This window comes from Nerophis lumbriciformis, linkage group LG21 (assembly GCF_033978685.3).
Source record: "Nerophis lumbriciformis linkage group LG21, RoL_Nlum_v2.1, whole genome shotgun sequence".
NCBI lineage: Eukaryota > Metazoa > Chordata > Actinopteri > Syngnathiformes > Syngnathidae > Nerophis > Nerophis lumbriciformis.
In genome coordinates, this window is record NC_084568.2 from 12,339,714 (window position 1) to 12,355,122 (window position 15,409).

Below are 15,409 nucleotides of genomic sequence, written 5' to 3' on the forward strand. Positions count from 1 at the left end.
GATTCACAATATTTAGTTAAAGTTAAAGTACCAATGATTGTCACACACACACACACACTAGGTGTGACGAAATTATTCTCTGCATTTGACCCATCACCCTTGATCACCCCCTGGGAGGTGTGAGGGGAGCAGTGAGCAGTATATTCGATTTTAATCCTGTAAAATGGCATAATGTTTTCTTGTAAAAGTGTTACTTTTTTCTCAAAATATTCTGACTTAATTATTGTACAATGACAATTTATTTCTCACAATACTACTAACTTTTTGTCAAAAAATAATAATAATATTAATTCCATAGTATATTTGACTTTAATCTGGTAAAATTACATAATTTTGTTTTGCAACATAAATTGTTCATCAGATTATTCCAAAACATTATTGTATGAAAACCTTGTCACAATTTAGAGCATTTTTCTAAAAAAAATATATATTTTTTAAAGACTTTCACAATATATTCTATTTTAAATCATGTTAAAATGCCATTTACTGCATTTACTTTTTTTTCTCAAAATATTCCAATTTAATTATTCTACAATGACAACTTATTTCTCACAATATTGCTAAAAAAAATGTAAACATTTTTTAAAAAAAAGACTTTTTTCATAGTATATTTGATTTTAATCTGGTGAAATTACATACATTTGTTTTGTAAAATAAATTGTTTCTCAGATTATTCCTAAAAAAATAAATTTCTAGGTACTGCATTTCACAATGTAAGACTTTCACAATATAATCGACTTTAATTCTGTAAAATACCAGTAAAATGGCAGATTTTTTTTTTGCAATTATTTTTTCTTTTTGTCCTTCAATATTTCAGATTGTTGTGTCAAATAAAATCCAAACACGGCAGCAGAGGGGTTAGTGCGTCTGCCTCACAATACGAAGGTCCTGAGTAGTCGTGAGTTCAATCCCGGCCTCGGGATCTTTCTGTGTGGAGTTTGCATGTTCTCCCCGTGACTGCGTGGGTTCCCTCCGGGTACTCCGGCTTCCTCCCACCTCCAACACTAAATTGGCCCTAGTGTGTGGATGTGAGTGTGAATGTTGTCTGTTTATCTGTGTTGGCCCTGCGATGAGGTGGCGACTTGTCCAGGGTGTACCCCGCCTTCCGCCCGATTGTAGCTGAGATAGGCTCCAGCGCCCCCCGCGACCCCAAAGGGAATAAGCGGTAGAAAATGGATGGATGGATGTCAAAATTACAATAAAAGGAGACTAGAAAGCATGAAGGGCCTTGTTTCGGGTGTGTAGGGAGGATAGCTGGGTTATTAAAATGGTTTAGAACAATTCACTGTGAGTAACATGAATAATAATATATTGTGTAATGTTACTGAGAGGGAAAAAATGAAGTCTTTTGAAATGAAAAAGGGTAAAATCGAGATTTTGAGAAGGGCATCAAAATATATGGTTATGGTGTTAGCAGAATGTATTTAATCCTACCCATTTTCACATCATAGCATTGTTAATACTAACACAACAGTGAATAAATACATCAATCAGTCAATAAATAGACAAATAAGTAAATAATTATTAAAAATTTTTTTATAGAAATGGCTGCGATGGCAATGTAAATGAGTGATTTTTAATAATTGTTGTGTTGGAATTCCTATTAATATTGCTGTTGATATTATTCATTTTTGTTGGACTACTTTGGATTTTTTGTGTCATGTTTGCGTGTCTTCTCAGCTACTCTGTTGATTGCTATTTAGAATGTTGCTGGGTTTGGAATTAGAATTGTAATTTTATTGTGTATTTTGTTGGGACTGATTAAATATTAAAACAAAAAAACATTTTATATTAATAATTAGCGATAAATTCTGATCATTACAAGTTAAATCCTGTATCTAATACTTAGTGGACAAAATCCAACCTCTGTGTTATGCGAGGTGGATATCATCTTATTTATATTTCTAAATGTGTATTATTAATCATAATTAATTTTTACAGTACACAATTAATGCATTTGTACAAGACACGTGACTTTAAAAAAGGCACTAACCTCGTCCGGGTGTCAGATGCTCTCCTCTCTCCATCCTGGGCGAAGCATCTTCTTTTTCACGGGGAGCGCGCGGATCATAAGCCGAGCCTGGAGCCTCGACCTCGGCCACTCGCGTCTGTTCCCTTCCGTTAGGAAGCTCCGGCTGCGCTCCCCGAGGGTCGCTGCTCGCCTGCCCGCGTGTCGGCGCTGCAGCCGAGGCGCTGCGAGGGGAGAGGAGGGGAGTGGAGGGGAGGGGAGGGGGAGGCGCTGCAAGCATGCGCGGTTGTTTACGCCGCGAGGACGACCGGCAGCATACCGACACGCCATTGGCTGGGAGCACCGGCTGGTGGGCGGGGCGCCGGTGCTGATCAAGAAGACGCGCCTCAGGTGTGTATTACTTATTGACATGTGTTAGCCGAGCAGTAGCAAGATGAAATAAAGTCAACCTTTGATTAGTTACAACTGTACTCATGTGTGGTATTATTGTACTTACAGGAAATAATGGCAATATAACTGACATTTGGGGCAGGTAAGGCTTTAAAAGTAGTTTACGAGTCATTTTTACATCTTGCCTATCGTTCACAATCCTTATGTAAGACTAGATAGAACACATATGTTTTCTTTATTTATGCATTCTGAATCGTAAATAAGCCCTAACAAAAGTCAGCTTACAATGGAGCCAATAGAAGTCGCCATAAAAAACATCCAAAAACCTCCATCAAGGTTTTATATATACACTTTAAGTATACATGTAATTTAGAAACATTCAAAACAACATGTAATATTTACATATTTTGATAATTTTTAACAACATCGCGTGGACATCGGGGGCGGTACCTCTGGATTGGCAGACCGGGGTGGTGGTTCCTCTCTTTAAGAAGGGGAACCGGAGGGTGTGTTCCAACTATCGTGGGATCACACTCCTCAGCCTTCCCGGTAAGGTCTATTCAGGTGTACTGGAGAGGAGGCTACGCCGGATAGTCGAACCTCGGATTCAGGAGGAACAGTGTGGTTTTCGTCCTGGTCGTGGAACTGTGGACCAGCTCTATACTCTCGGCAGGGTCCTTGAGGGTGCATGGGAGTTTGCCCAACCAGTCTATATGTGCTTTGTGGACTTGGAGAAGGCATTCGACCGTGTACCCCGGGAAGTCCTGTGGGGAGTGCTCAGAGAGTATGGGGTAACGGACTGTCTTATTGTGGCAGTTCGCTCCCTGTATAATCAGTGTCAGAGCTTGGTCCGCATTGCCGGCAGTAAGTCGGACACGTTTCCAGTGAGGGTTGGACTCCGCCAAGGCTGCCCTTTGTCACCGATTCTGTTCATAACCTTTATGGACAGAATTTCTAGGCGCAGTCAAGGCGTTGAGGGGATCTGGTTTGGTGGCTGCAGGATTAGGTCACTGCTATTTGCAGATGATGTGGTCCTGATGGCTTCCTCCGGCCAAGATCTTCAGCTCTCACTGGATCGGTTCGCAGCCGAGTGTGAAGCGACTGGGATGGGAATCAGCCCCTTAAGTCAGAGTCCATGGTTCTCTCCCGGAAAAGGGTGGAGTGCCATCTCCGGGTTGGGGAGGAGATCTTGCCCCAAGTGGAGGAGTTCAAGTACCTCGGAGTCTTGTTCACGAGTGGGGGAAGAGTGGATCGTGAGATCGACAGGCGGATCGGTGCGGCGTCTTCAGTAATGCGGACGCTGTATCGATCCGTTGTGGTGAAGAAGGAGCTGAGCCGGAAGGCAAAGCTCTCGATTTACCGGTCGATCTACGTTCCCATCCTCACCTATGGTCATGAGCTTTGGGTCATGACCGAAAGGACAAGATCACGGGTACAAGCGGCCGAAATGAGTTTCATCCGCCGAGTGGCGGGGCTCTCCCTTAGAGATAGGGTGAGAAGCTCTGTCATTCGGGGGGAGCTCAAAGTAAAGCCGCTGCTCCTCCACATCGAGAGGAGCCAGATGAGGTGGTTCGGGCATCTGGTCAGGATGCCACCCGAACGCCTCCCTAGGAAGGTGTTTCGGGCACGTCCGACCGGTAGGAGGCCACGGGGAAGACCCAGGACACGCTGGGAAGACTATCTCTCCCGGCTGGCCTGGGAACGCCTCGGGATCCCCCGGGAGGAGCTGGACGAAGTGGCTGGGGAGAGGGAAGTCTGGGCTTCCCTGCTTAAGCTGCTGCCCCCGCGACCCGACCTCGGATAAGCGGAAGAAGATGGATGGATGGATGGATGGATAATTTTTAAGCATGCGGCAGCAATCACTTACTCAACAATGTCTGCTCTCACCGGGATGCTGACTGATGAGATGTTTATATCTTCCCGTTTGGATGCAGAATGAATCATAATCCACCCGGAGATTTTTTTTCTTTTTTTTAAATAACAAAAAGTGTTGCAAACAAGCGTCTTTTTGTGTCTCTCTCGCCATCTACGGGTTTAAGTTGGATGTCAAAGTTAAAGTTAAAGTGCCAATGATTGTCACAGACACACTAGCTGTGGCAAAAATATTCTCTGCATTTGACCCATCACCCTTGATCACCCCCTGGGAGGTGAGGTAAGCAGTGAGCAACAGCGGTGGCCATGCCCGGGAATCAGTTTTGGTGATTTAACCCCCAATTCCAACCCTTGATGCTGAGTGCCAAGCAGGGAGGTAATGGGTCCCATTTTTATAGTCTTTGGCACGACTCGGCCGGGGTTTGAACTCACAACCTACCGATCTCAGTTGACCAACTTGTGGGTTTATGTCCACAACCTTCTACTATCCAGGTGAGAGGCACGATTTATCATCTAGAATTAACTTTCACCAACTCAGAGGCGATGCAGCAGCTCAGTATGTCAATATAGCAGCATGAGCTAGTTAGCTCTCGGTGATCACGGCGTTGCTAAAAGTAGTTCCTCTGTGTTAGCGCTGATAATAACTGTTGCTATTACTTGGTTAATATTCAGGTCATGACATGTATTGTAGGCACTTTTTTAAAATGTTTTTTTACAGGACTTTATGTGCAAAATAGTGTTCTCTCATTAGCTGCATTGTTAGCTGACTTTTGCTAAAGTTTATTTACAATTTAGAATGCATATAAAAAGAAAAAATACATGTGTTCTTGTGATTGTGAATGATAGGCAGAATTACATGAAAAGTGCAGTTCCCCTTTAAAAATACTTTCCACTAAAGTAATTAAGATGTAGAAACAAGTAAAGCACAACTTAAAGGGTCATATTTTGATGTTTTTTCTACATTTAAAGACTTCCTTGTGGTCTACATAACATGTAATGCTGGTTCTTTGCTCCAAATGTTGCATAGATTATGTTTTACAGACCGTCTTCAAGCTGCTTTCTGACCGTTTTTTTCTTTGTGGGCGGTCTTATTTACGTGCCTCCACTTCGACTGCATCTTCTCCCCGTCAGCCATGTTGTAGTTTTTAGCGCTTCCATAGCGAGCCTACTGACAGATGGAAGCTAAAACTGTAGGCTACTTTGTATTAGAAATGGCAACAGCGGAGCATGTGCATGTATGAGCCAGTCTGCCCCACAACAAGAGGATAGAGAATAAAAGGAAGTTGACTACAATGGCGGACTCGCGCAAAGCATTTTGAATACATTTCTACCATATATGGATGATCCGCTGACTTTAAAACTGGGAATAACGTCACAAATTGGGCAAATTCTAAACGACTTGTTTTTGGCTGGAAGTTCTTTTTTTATGTTATTTTATCTTCCTCCTTTTTGGCTCATCATCCAAAAATCCTTTTCACTGGAAGCATTATCGGAGAAAAATTATTTGCAAACGTGTATCTCAACCTGTGCGCGTGCAATCCAATCCGCGTGTGTGTACTAATTTGTGTCTGTGAATCAATCAGAGTGTGTATTCAGATCCGTGTTTGTGTGTTTTAAGTTGTCTGTCTGTCCCTAAGCAGAAAGAACCCTCGATAGGTTGTCTACTTAACACCTGACCTTTGCGTCACTTCTGCCGTGTATGATTTGAGTGAGCGCATCCAGAATGGTGAGCGTGTAACACAACGTGTGTGTGCGTATCTAACCAACCACAGAAGACAATGTAAACCAATCAGAATCAACGTAGATCTGAGGTGTGTGAAAGAGATGCCAAGCCCCGCCTTATATTGTTTCTGATTGGTTTAAATTGCGCAGTGTCTTCCGTGGTTGCTTGATGGATTGGTCTGGTTAGAGTATTTAGCGAGCGCCGTTTTGTCCTACCAATTTCGTCAGTCCTTGAACTCCCTGTCGTTGTGTGGACTGCGACGCAACAGTTTGTTTACATGGACAACTTTCTCCGATGCGGCCACAGAAAGACGTGTTTTATGCCACTCCATTGTCTCATTTTGTCCACCAATCGTTTTATGCTGTGCGTGAATGCACAAAGGTGAGCTTTGTTGACGTTATTGACTTGTTAGAGTGCTAATCAGGCATATTTGGCTGCAAGCTAATTGATGCTAACATGCTATTTAGGCTAGCTGTAAGTACATTTTACATCATTATACCTACTTTGGAGGTATATTTGGGCTCAATTAATTTCCTTATGTCAACTGTGTATTTAATTTATATTTGTACGTCTCATGACGCATTATCTTTATGTAATATTGGCTGCATTTTTGATAGTTGTTTGTGTGCCCTGTTGTTCCAGACCACAGCAAACGTTGCCCAGCTTGCAAAGATTGCAATAAATCCATTAGAAGACAGCTTGCCGTTTCCTTTAAAATTGGACACACATATCCTGTGGCCACTCTAAGCCAGTCATTTCCAGGAGTTATCTCACCCTCTGAGAAGTTTTACTAATGTTTTCCAATGTTCTAAAAATGTGTAGAATAAATATTACATTTCAACATTTCTGTCAACGAAGATTCGCGTCAGCCTGCGACACAGCCATTTTGATAGTAGGCTAATATAGACACTTACATCATGTGTTGTCTTCATGTTTTCAGCTCCAAACAGATTTGTGGTTTGTATATTTGGTCCAATATGGCTCTTTCCACATTAACTATTTCACTATTTCTTTCTTCTTTAACTATTTTGTTGAATATTCTTTGGTGCAAATCAGTTAAAACTACTTTTATATCAAACATGATTGTGCTGTGTATCATAACTGCTTTTATTGAAAATATGAGAAATCAAGTCATGAAAATTTTTTTTTTTTTAAGCCCCCGGAGAGAAAAAAAAATCTTTGAGCAGTCCCTGTAAAAAACGATGTTAATGAAGTAATTCTTCGTTAAAAGTTGATCTATATTTCTTTCTTTCTTATCCTTAACATTAATAAGGATACTATGTTATGCAGAGGTGTACTTGAAAACAATTTAATAGACAAATTATACTATTTATTAGGGGTGTGAATTCTGATGCCGATTCCTCAGGTGACTATTCGATTCAGAATAGATTAAAACCGATTGTCGCAATCTATTATTTAGTACACTAATTATAATGTAACATTTTCAATACAGGTTAGAAAAGCTAATTCTGGTTGTATGGAGATGGCCTAAAACAGGGGTGTCCAAAATGCGGCCCGGGGCCATAAACTGTGTGCAGGTAGTTTTTTTTTAATGGCCGGCGACACATTCCAAAGACAAAAAAAAATACATCCCAGATTACAACACTACACAAGACATATGCAATATGCAAATCAGGAGAGATTGCATGTGGATGCTGAAAAGCGCAAAGCCAAACTTGAATGCTAACATTAGCATGCTAGCGTTTAGCATGTGTCAAGTGCCACATTATATGACTATAAAGTGTATGCATGCAAAATTAGCTTTAAGAAAGTTAGCATGTGTCAAGTACCAAGTTATGACTATAAAGCGTATGCATACAAAATTAGCTAAAAAAAAAGTGAGAATGCAACAGTATGTGCAAAGTACCAAGTTATATGACTATGAAGCAAATGTATGCAAAATTAGCAAACAAAAGTTAGCATGCTAACAGTTAGCATGTGTCAAGTTATGACTAAAGCGCATGCATGCAAAATTGGCTAAAAAAAAAGTTTCTAATGCTAAGAGTTTGCATGTGTCATATACAAAGTTATGACTATGAAGCGAATACATGCAAAATTAGCAAAACAAAGTTAGCATGTGTCAAGTGCCAAGTTATGACTAAAGCGTATGCATACAAAGTTAGCTAAAAAAAAAAAAGAGAATGCTAACAGTATGTGCAAAGTACCAAGTTATATGACTATGAAGCAAATGTATGCAAAATTAGCACAAAAAAAAGTTAGCATGTTTCAAGTACCAAGTTATATGACTATGAAGCGTATGCATGCAATATTAGCTAAAAAGAAAGTTTGCATGCTAACAGTTAGCATGTGTCAAGTACGAAGTTATATGACTATACAGCAAATGAACGCAAAATTAGCTAAAAAAAAGTTTATAATGCTAAGAGTTTGCAAGTGTCATATACAAAGTTATGACTACGAAGCGAATACATGCAAAATTAGCAAAAAAAAAAGTTTGCATGTTTCAAGTACCAAGTTATATGACTATGAAGCGTATGCATGCAATATTAGCTAAAAAAAAAGTTTGCATGCTAACAGTTAGCATGTGTCAAGTACGAAGTTATATGACTATACAGCAAATGAACGCAAAATTAGCTAAAAAAAGTTTATAATGCTAAGAGTTTGCAAGTGTCATATACAAAGTTAGGACTACGAAGCGAATACATGCAAAATTAGCACAAAAAAAAGTTAGCATGTTTCAAGTACCAAGTTATATGACTATGAAGCGTATGCATGCAATATTAGCTAAAAAAAAAAGTTTGCATGCTAACAGTTAGCATGTGTCAAGTACGAAGTTATATGACTATACAGCAAATGAATGCAAAATTAGCTAAAAAAAAAAGTTTATAATGCTAAGAGTTTGCAAGTGTCATATACAAAGTTATGACTACTAAGTGAATACATGCAAAATTAGCAAAAAAAAAAAGTTAGCATGTTTCAAGTACCAAGTTATATGACTATGAAGCGTATGCATGCAATATTAGCTAAAAAAAAAAGTTTGCATGCTAACAGTTAGCATGTGTCAAGTACGAAGTTATATGACTATACAGCAAATGAATGCAAAATTAGCTAAAAAAAAAGTTTATAATGCTAAGAGTTTGCAAGTGTCATATACAAAGTTATGACTACTAAGTGAATACATGCAAAATTAGCAAAAAAAAAAGTTTGCATGTTTCAAGTACCAAGTTATATGACTGAAGCGTATGCATGCAATATTAGCTAAAAAAAAAAAAGTTTGCATGCTAACAGTTAGCATGTGTCAAGTACAAAGTTATATGACTATACAGCAAATGAACGCAAAATTAGCTAAAAAAAAGTTTATAATGCTAAGAGTTTGCAAGTGTCATATACAAAGTTATGACTACGAAGCGAATACATGCAAAATTAGCAAAAAAAAAGTTAGCATGTTTCAAGTACCAAGTTATATGACTATGAAGCGTATGCATGCAATATTAGCTAAAAAAAAAGTTTGCATGCTAACAGTTAGCATGTGTCAAGTATGAAGTTATATGACTATACAGCAAATGAACGCAAAATTAGCTAAACAAAGAGTTACAATGCTCAGTTAACATGTCAAGTACCAAGTTATATGACTATTAAACATATGAACGCAAAATTTGCTAAAAAAAAAAAAAAAGTTACAACACTAACAGTTAACATGTGTCAGGTACCAAGTTATGTCTATGAAGAGTATGCATGAAAAATTAGCAAAAAAAAGTTAGCATGCTAACAGCATGTGTCAAGTATCAAGTTATGTCTATTAAGAGTATGCATGAAAAATTAGCTAAAAAAAAAAAAAAAAGTCAGCATGTGTCAGGTTAAGTTATATGACTGAGGAGTTTGCTTGCAAAATTATTGTCAAGTGGCCAATACTGCTGTACTACTGATATCTATTTTTTAGTTAATTTAGCCATTTTCATGATTGAAAATGCAACATTTCGAGCAGAATTACATACAATATGCTTTGTTACTGATAACACACAACTGTGTTCAGATACTTTAGAATATATTGATATATTTACATTGTATTGTTTCTTTAATGTACATAATGTAAAAAAAAAAGTGTCCTTGCAGCTTTCAATTTTAATCTTTTAAAAAAAAATGAATTGGGGGAAATGTTTGAATTTTTTTTTTTTAATACATTTTAGAAAAATTGTGAATCGATTTAGAATCAAGATGAATTGCACTGCAGTAGACCATGTGACTTTTGGAAGATTGCATTTTTTTTCAGCAAGGACCCTATGTTTATTAAATAGGAGAAATTGCATTAATCAAATTATGTAATAATATCAATGTGTAGGACATTAAAAAATATATATATACATATATATATATGTCATATATTCATGTTATTGTGTATTAATACATGTTATTTCCTGGGGATGCAAATGGCAGATGGGATGGAGTAGTGCACTATTCAATCTGTGCTCCTATTAAATATTATAAAGCGCACTGCACCTATAGCTAATAATACCAATCACAACTAAGCATGTTCACCTTTTTTAAACCATCCATCCATCCATCTTCTACCGCTTGTCCCTTTTGGGGTCGCGTGGGGTGTTGGAGCCTATCAGCTGCATTTGGGCGGAAGGCGGGGTACACCCTGGACAAGTCGCCACCTCATCACAGGGCCAACACAGAGACAACATTCACACACTGTCAAGTTATGTTTTGTTTGTTTGTGCTCTCCCCTAACGTGAAAAGGGTTTTGACTTTTTGACCAGGGGTTACACTGGGACTTCTTTGTTTTAATCAAAAGATGAGACAAATCTTTGTTTCTCCTTTTATTTTGGACTTGATTGTCTCGTTTTTTTTCATTAAATAGCTGTAAGGTGAAAAACCTTTGGAAATACAAATACAAAAGCAATTAGGGACCAATATAAACAAATGGCAATAAACCATTTTTTAAAGTAAAAGTGTTTCCAAAAGTACATGTAGTGAGCCTTAACAGCTTGGATGTGGCATTTAAACATTTAACAACCACTTGGCAATTAAAATAAATTCAACACATCAAAATAATATAAGTTATCTCACCGTCAGCCACCATGGTCTCTGTAAACAGTTAGGCACTACTGCATTGGGTGAATTCTCCTCGAGCAGTGTTTGTTGGCCTGAAGTCTGAGCTGGAGCTGCAGACTTAAAAGGAGTGGATTTGATTGCTTCAGGTGAGAGCCTTCCTGATTACTGATGGTCTTCAGCTGTTGGGAAATGTTGTCTGTAATTCCAGTTCTGTCCTCTGGGGGGAAATGGGAGCCAAACTCATATTTGGAGATGAGGCCCTTCTGTTTGGGTAGTTTGCCAAAACACACACTAGGGCCAATTTAGTGTTGCCAATCAACCTATCCCCAGGTGCATGTTTTTGGCGGTGGGAGGAAGCCGGAGCACCCGGAGGGAACGCACGCAGTCACGGGGAGAACATGCAAACTCCGCACAGAAAGATCCCCAGCCTAGGATTAAACTCAGGACTACTCAGGACCTTCGTATTGTGAGACACATGCACTAACCCCAACAGTTCTTGTAATGATTGTGCAGGTCTCCCGTCCAAAGGCAAAACCCAGTAACTCAATTTTGGTCAAAACTGAGCTGATAATAATTTTGGAGTTACTAGGTGATATGCTTTACATTAGTGTATGCGATATTGTAATTTGTTCCGTAAGTAAGCTGTTACGCGCATGGCAGGACCTAGCAACTACCACATAACTGCGTAGATACAACAGAAAAACCGTTTGTTTTATCAAAATCAGCTAGAAGTGAGTTACTAGGTTCTGCTTTTGGACGGGAGAGGTGTACCTAATCAAGTGTCTGCCTCCGCGTCCCAACTTCAGCTTCCAGTCAGGTGGCAGTGAAACGACTTCACATTTCCCCGCTTCAAGCTCTCGTCGGCCCTGTCCATTCCGGCTCGGATGCCACCTAATCCCCTCCGCCGAGGAGGCGCCAACCTGGCGGCTGAGGACGAGAAGCACCTGGAGAGGTCAATTAAGAACGGCGAGAGCCGCAACACAAAGAAGACTGTAAACGTCCATTCAAATTCTATTCGGTTTATTACAACAGAATGACTTAAAGACAACAGAGGAGTTTTCGTTGCCCTCAAAGTCACCATATTTATTACACAAATAAAAAGAAAAGGCGCTAAAAGCCAGCTTGATGTGACCATAAGCAGGCACACGGTTCTCCTCGGCTTTCACGGAGGGAGATAAACAAAGTCGTCCCCGCATAACTAGAACCTTTCACCTTACTTTGCGGCGCCCGCGTGCGTGAGCTCATCTTATCAGCGCCGCCGGCAGCCACAACACAGCCAGGACTCATTTCCAGACCGCCTGAGGTAGCCAGAGGGCATGGCGATAAAATGAGTTGATAAAAACTCCAACCAAGGAAAAATCGTCTGACTTTTGTGGCCACCTTTTAGGTTAAAAAAGAAAAGAAAAACCTTATCTAAACATTAAAAAAAGGTTCATGAAAAGAGCTTTGGATGGCGTCTCCTACGGGGACAGGGAAAAAACAAACAGGAAAAAAAGACGGCGGCGGTGTCGAGGGGGGTGCTCTTCAGGGCACCACCGTGTACGGCTGGTAGGGCAGCAGCTTCTGGCGCTCGTTGATGCGGTAAATCCAAGCGGGTTTGACAAAGTTCAGATTGCCGTTGTCCATCAGAGCCTGCAAGGAAGACAAATTGCAGGTCTTCAAATACTGTCGTGTAGGCAGCGACTGATAATCGGCGCCGATATTTGGCATTTTGAGGTATCTGCCTTTTTTTTTTTTTTTTTTTCAACAACAGAACTGCATCAGCAGATACAATGTATGCAGATTAGGGCTGGGCTGATAAAACGATATCAATATATAGTACAGGCCAAAAGTTTGGACACACCTCCTCCTCATTCATTATGTTTTCTTAATTTTCATGACTATTTACATTGTAGATTGTCACTGAAGGCATCAAAACTATGAATGAACACATGGAGTTATGTACTTAAAAAAAGGTAAAATAACTGAAAACATGTTTTATATTCTAGTTTCTTCAAAAAAGCCACCCGTTGCTCTGATAACTGCTTTGCACACTCTTGGCATTCTCTCGATGAGCTTCAAGCACACCTGTGAAGTGAAAACCATTTCAGGTGACTACCTCTTAAAGCTCATTGAGAGAATGCCAAGAGTGTACGGAAAAGTAATCAGAGCAAAGGGTGACTATTTTGGAGAAACTAGAATAAAAACATGTTTTCAGCTTTTTCCCCTTTTTTTGTTAAGTACATAACTCCACGTGTGTTCATTCATAGTTTTGATGCCTTCAGTGACAATCTACAATGAAAATAAAGAAAACACATTGAATGAGAAGGTGTGTCCAAATTTTTGGCCTGTACTAGACACAATCGACATCAATATAACGAGCGTACGATAAAATATTCGATATATGTTTATATTTTTTGGTCTGAATAAACCAGAAATGATGAAGCGAGGTTCGTTGCATGAAGTCACTCGCGCTCTGGGAATCCAGCTAAACAGGAAACAGGAAGTGTCAATGAGCGATGGGAGGGACATGCTAACAGCCAGTCAGGTAACAGTATCGACTAAAAAAAGTCGGAAATTGTTTTACTGTATCTATTGGCAGGCTTAAATAAGTCATAAAAAATATCAATAATTATCGATATCAATCAATATAAAAAACATATATGGTGATAATAGTTTTCAGCCATATCGCTCTGCCCTAATACAGACACGATACAAGTATTTAGAATTAAAAAATAAATAATTAGTGAAGTAGATAATAAAAGCCACTGCTCAAGCACTAGCCCTTCTGTCCTGCATGAGAAAAGTTCACTTTTTGCTGAAGCCTTTTTTTATTTTTTCAGATCAATTTTTTACATTCAGTAATAAAAAATACACAATAATTCTCCCCAAATGTTATTAACGTTCTTGTGAGAATTCTTCTACGGTCTGCTCATCTGCTTTTATTGTGGTGCTCACGCGGCCGCGGCCACGCCCACCTTTCGCTCCTTCTTGCCGTGCTGGTCGCCTACAATACGTCTCCTATCGTTACTTTACATTTTTGCCAGGATATCCAGTTTTTGTCCTTCTTTCCTGGCTACTTATCGAGCTTAAGTTTTTTTCCGGACCGATACTGATTATTAGTAATCAAGGAGGCCGAGAATTGATACTTGGAGCCAATAATAATTTGCAGTAAAAGTTATTTAAACATGAATATATATGTCAGTGAACAGCTGGACAAGGCTTTAAGTTGTTTTTTTCACATTATTTTTTAGAAAACGTGGGACCAGTAGTGACATAATATTGATAATTTATACATTTTATAATATTTTATGCAGCGCTAATGTGTTTGATTTAGCAGCAAAAAACATCAAACACCTTTATTACGTGTGTCTAAGAGGACCATCAACATTGGCATTTCTATATACGGCATTTTTTACATCACAATAACTCACCATCTACTCCATTTTATACAATTTTTTAGCAGTTTATGTATTTATTACATTGTAAAGTTTCCTTGTGAGGAATTATGAAATATAGTTGGTTGGTTGAAGTTTATTTCCAACAGTTTCAATATTATACAGCACATATTTTTCATAGTTTAATTTCTCTTTACAACATCTCCGAAAAGGAAAAAGCAGAGCTTATTTAATCCTACCCCTTTCCCAGCAGGCAGAAGACATTGAAACAACGCTGAGAACTTGTTGAATGAGGTCCGGATGTTGAGCAACTCAAACATAACATTGAAAGAACATGCTTTTTGACGACGTTTGATCAATGTTGGGTTCTGACGTTGATTTGGCCATTTCCCAACGTCGAAACAACATACTTTTTGACAACGTTTTATTCAATTTTGGGTTCTGACGTTGATTTGGCCATTGAAATGTGGTCATTTCCCAACCAATATTCTAGGTTTACACTTCATAACAATTACTAACACATATGTTCACTTCCTGTTCTCAATTTGTAACAATTTAGTTAAATGATTTCTCAATATGGTATGATTGATATGAAATATATAATTTCTAAATATTGCAAACATTTACATGAAAATTATTCTGGGATCCTTCATGTAGCTGATAGGTGAGACAATTTTCTCAATGTTACAGAAATTAGCTGCCTGCTCGTATTTACTTATACAATAATCTCCTATTTGTCAAATACACAAAGTGTAGATTTTTGGCAGACACAGTATTTCCTTTTTTTTTGGTACAAATTCCCAATTTTACCAAAATTCAAGGAATTCCGAAATACCATTTAAATTCAAACAGTTACAGCAACATTTTTCATCTGTTTTGAGAAATTCCAACACCAACCCATTCAAATAATCTAGGACAAATATGGTATTATCTATATTTTCAAAAATTCCCGGTTTTCCCAAAATTCCCACTTTTCTAGGAAATTCCCTTTCAAATGAATGGACATATTCATAGATATACAATGCCCTAAATTCTGAAAATGTTACGCCATTTTTTACCCGA

The 15,409-nt window shown here is 38.8% G+C and overlaps 2 protein-coding genes and 1 long non-coding RNA gene across 3 annotated transcripts in view; 1 reads left to right on the top strand and 2 right to left on the bottom strand.

The window, feature by feature from the left end:
- Positions 1-11,809, bottom strand: part of drd2l (dopamine receptor D2 like) — a 51,635-nt gene extending 39,826 nt beyond the window's left edge. The window contains exon 1 of the mRNA XM_061983019.2: positions 10,986-11,809. Coding sequence (XP_061839003.1) covers positions 10,986-10,998 — 13 coding nt within the window. The 5' untranslated portion in view covers positions 10,999-11,809. The remainder of the gene's footprint in view (positions 1-10,985) is intronic.
- Positions 1-15,409, top strand: part of LOC140679675 (uncharacterized) — a 348,204-nt gene that overhangs the window by 148,412 nt on the left and 184,383 nt on the right. The window lies entirely within an intron of this gene.
- xrcc1 (X-ray repair complementing defective repair in Chinese hamster cells 1) overlaps positions 11,974-15,409 on the bottom strand; it is a 72,264-nt gene continuing 68,828 nt past the window's right edge. Inside the window, exon 17 of the mRNA XM_061983018.2 lies at positions 11,974-12,602. Within this exon, the coding sequence (XP_061839002.1) occupies positions 12,495-12,602 (108 nt within the window). The 3' untranslated portion in view covers positions 11,974-12,494. The remainder of the gene's footprint in view (positions 12,603-15,409) is intronic.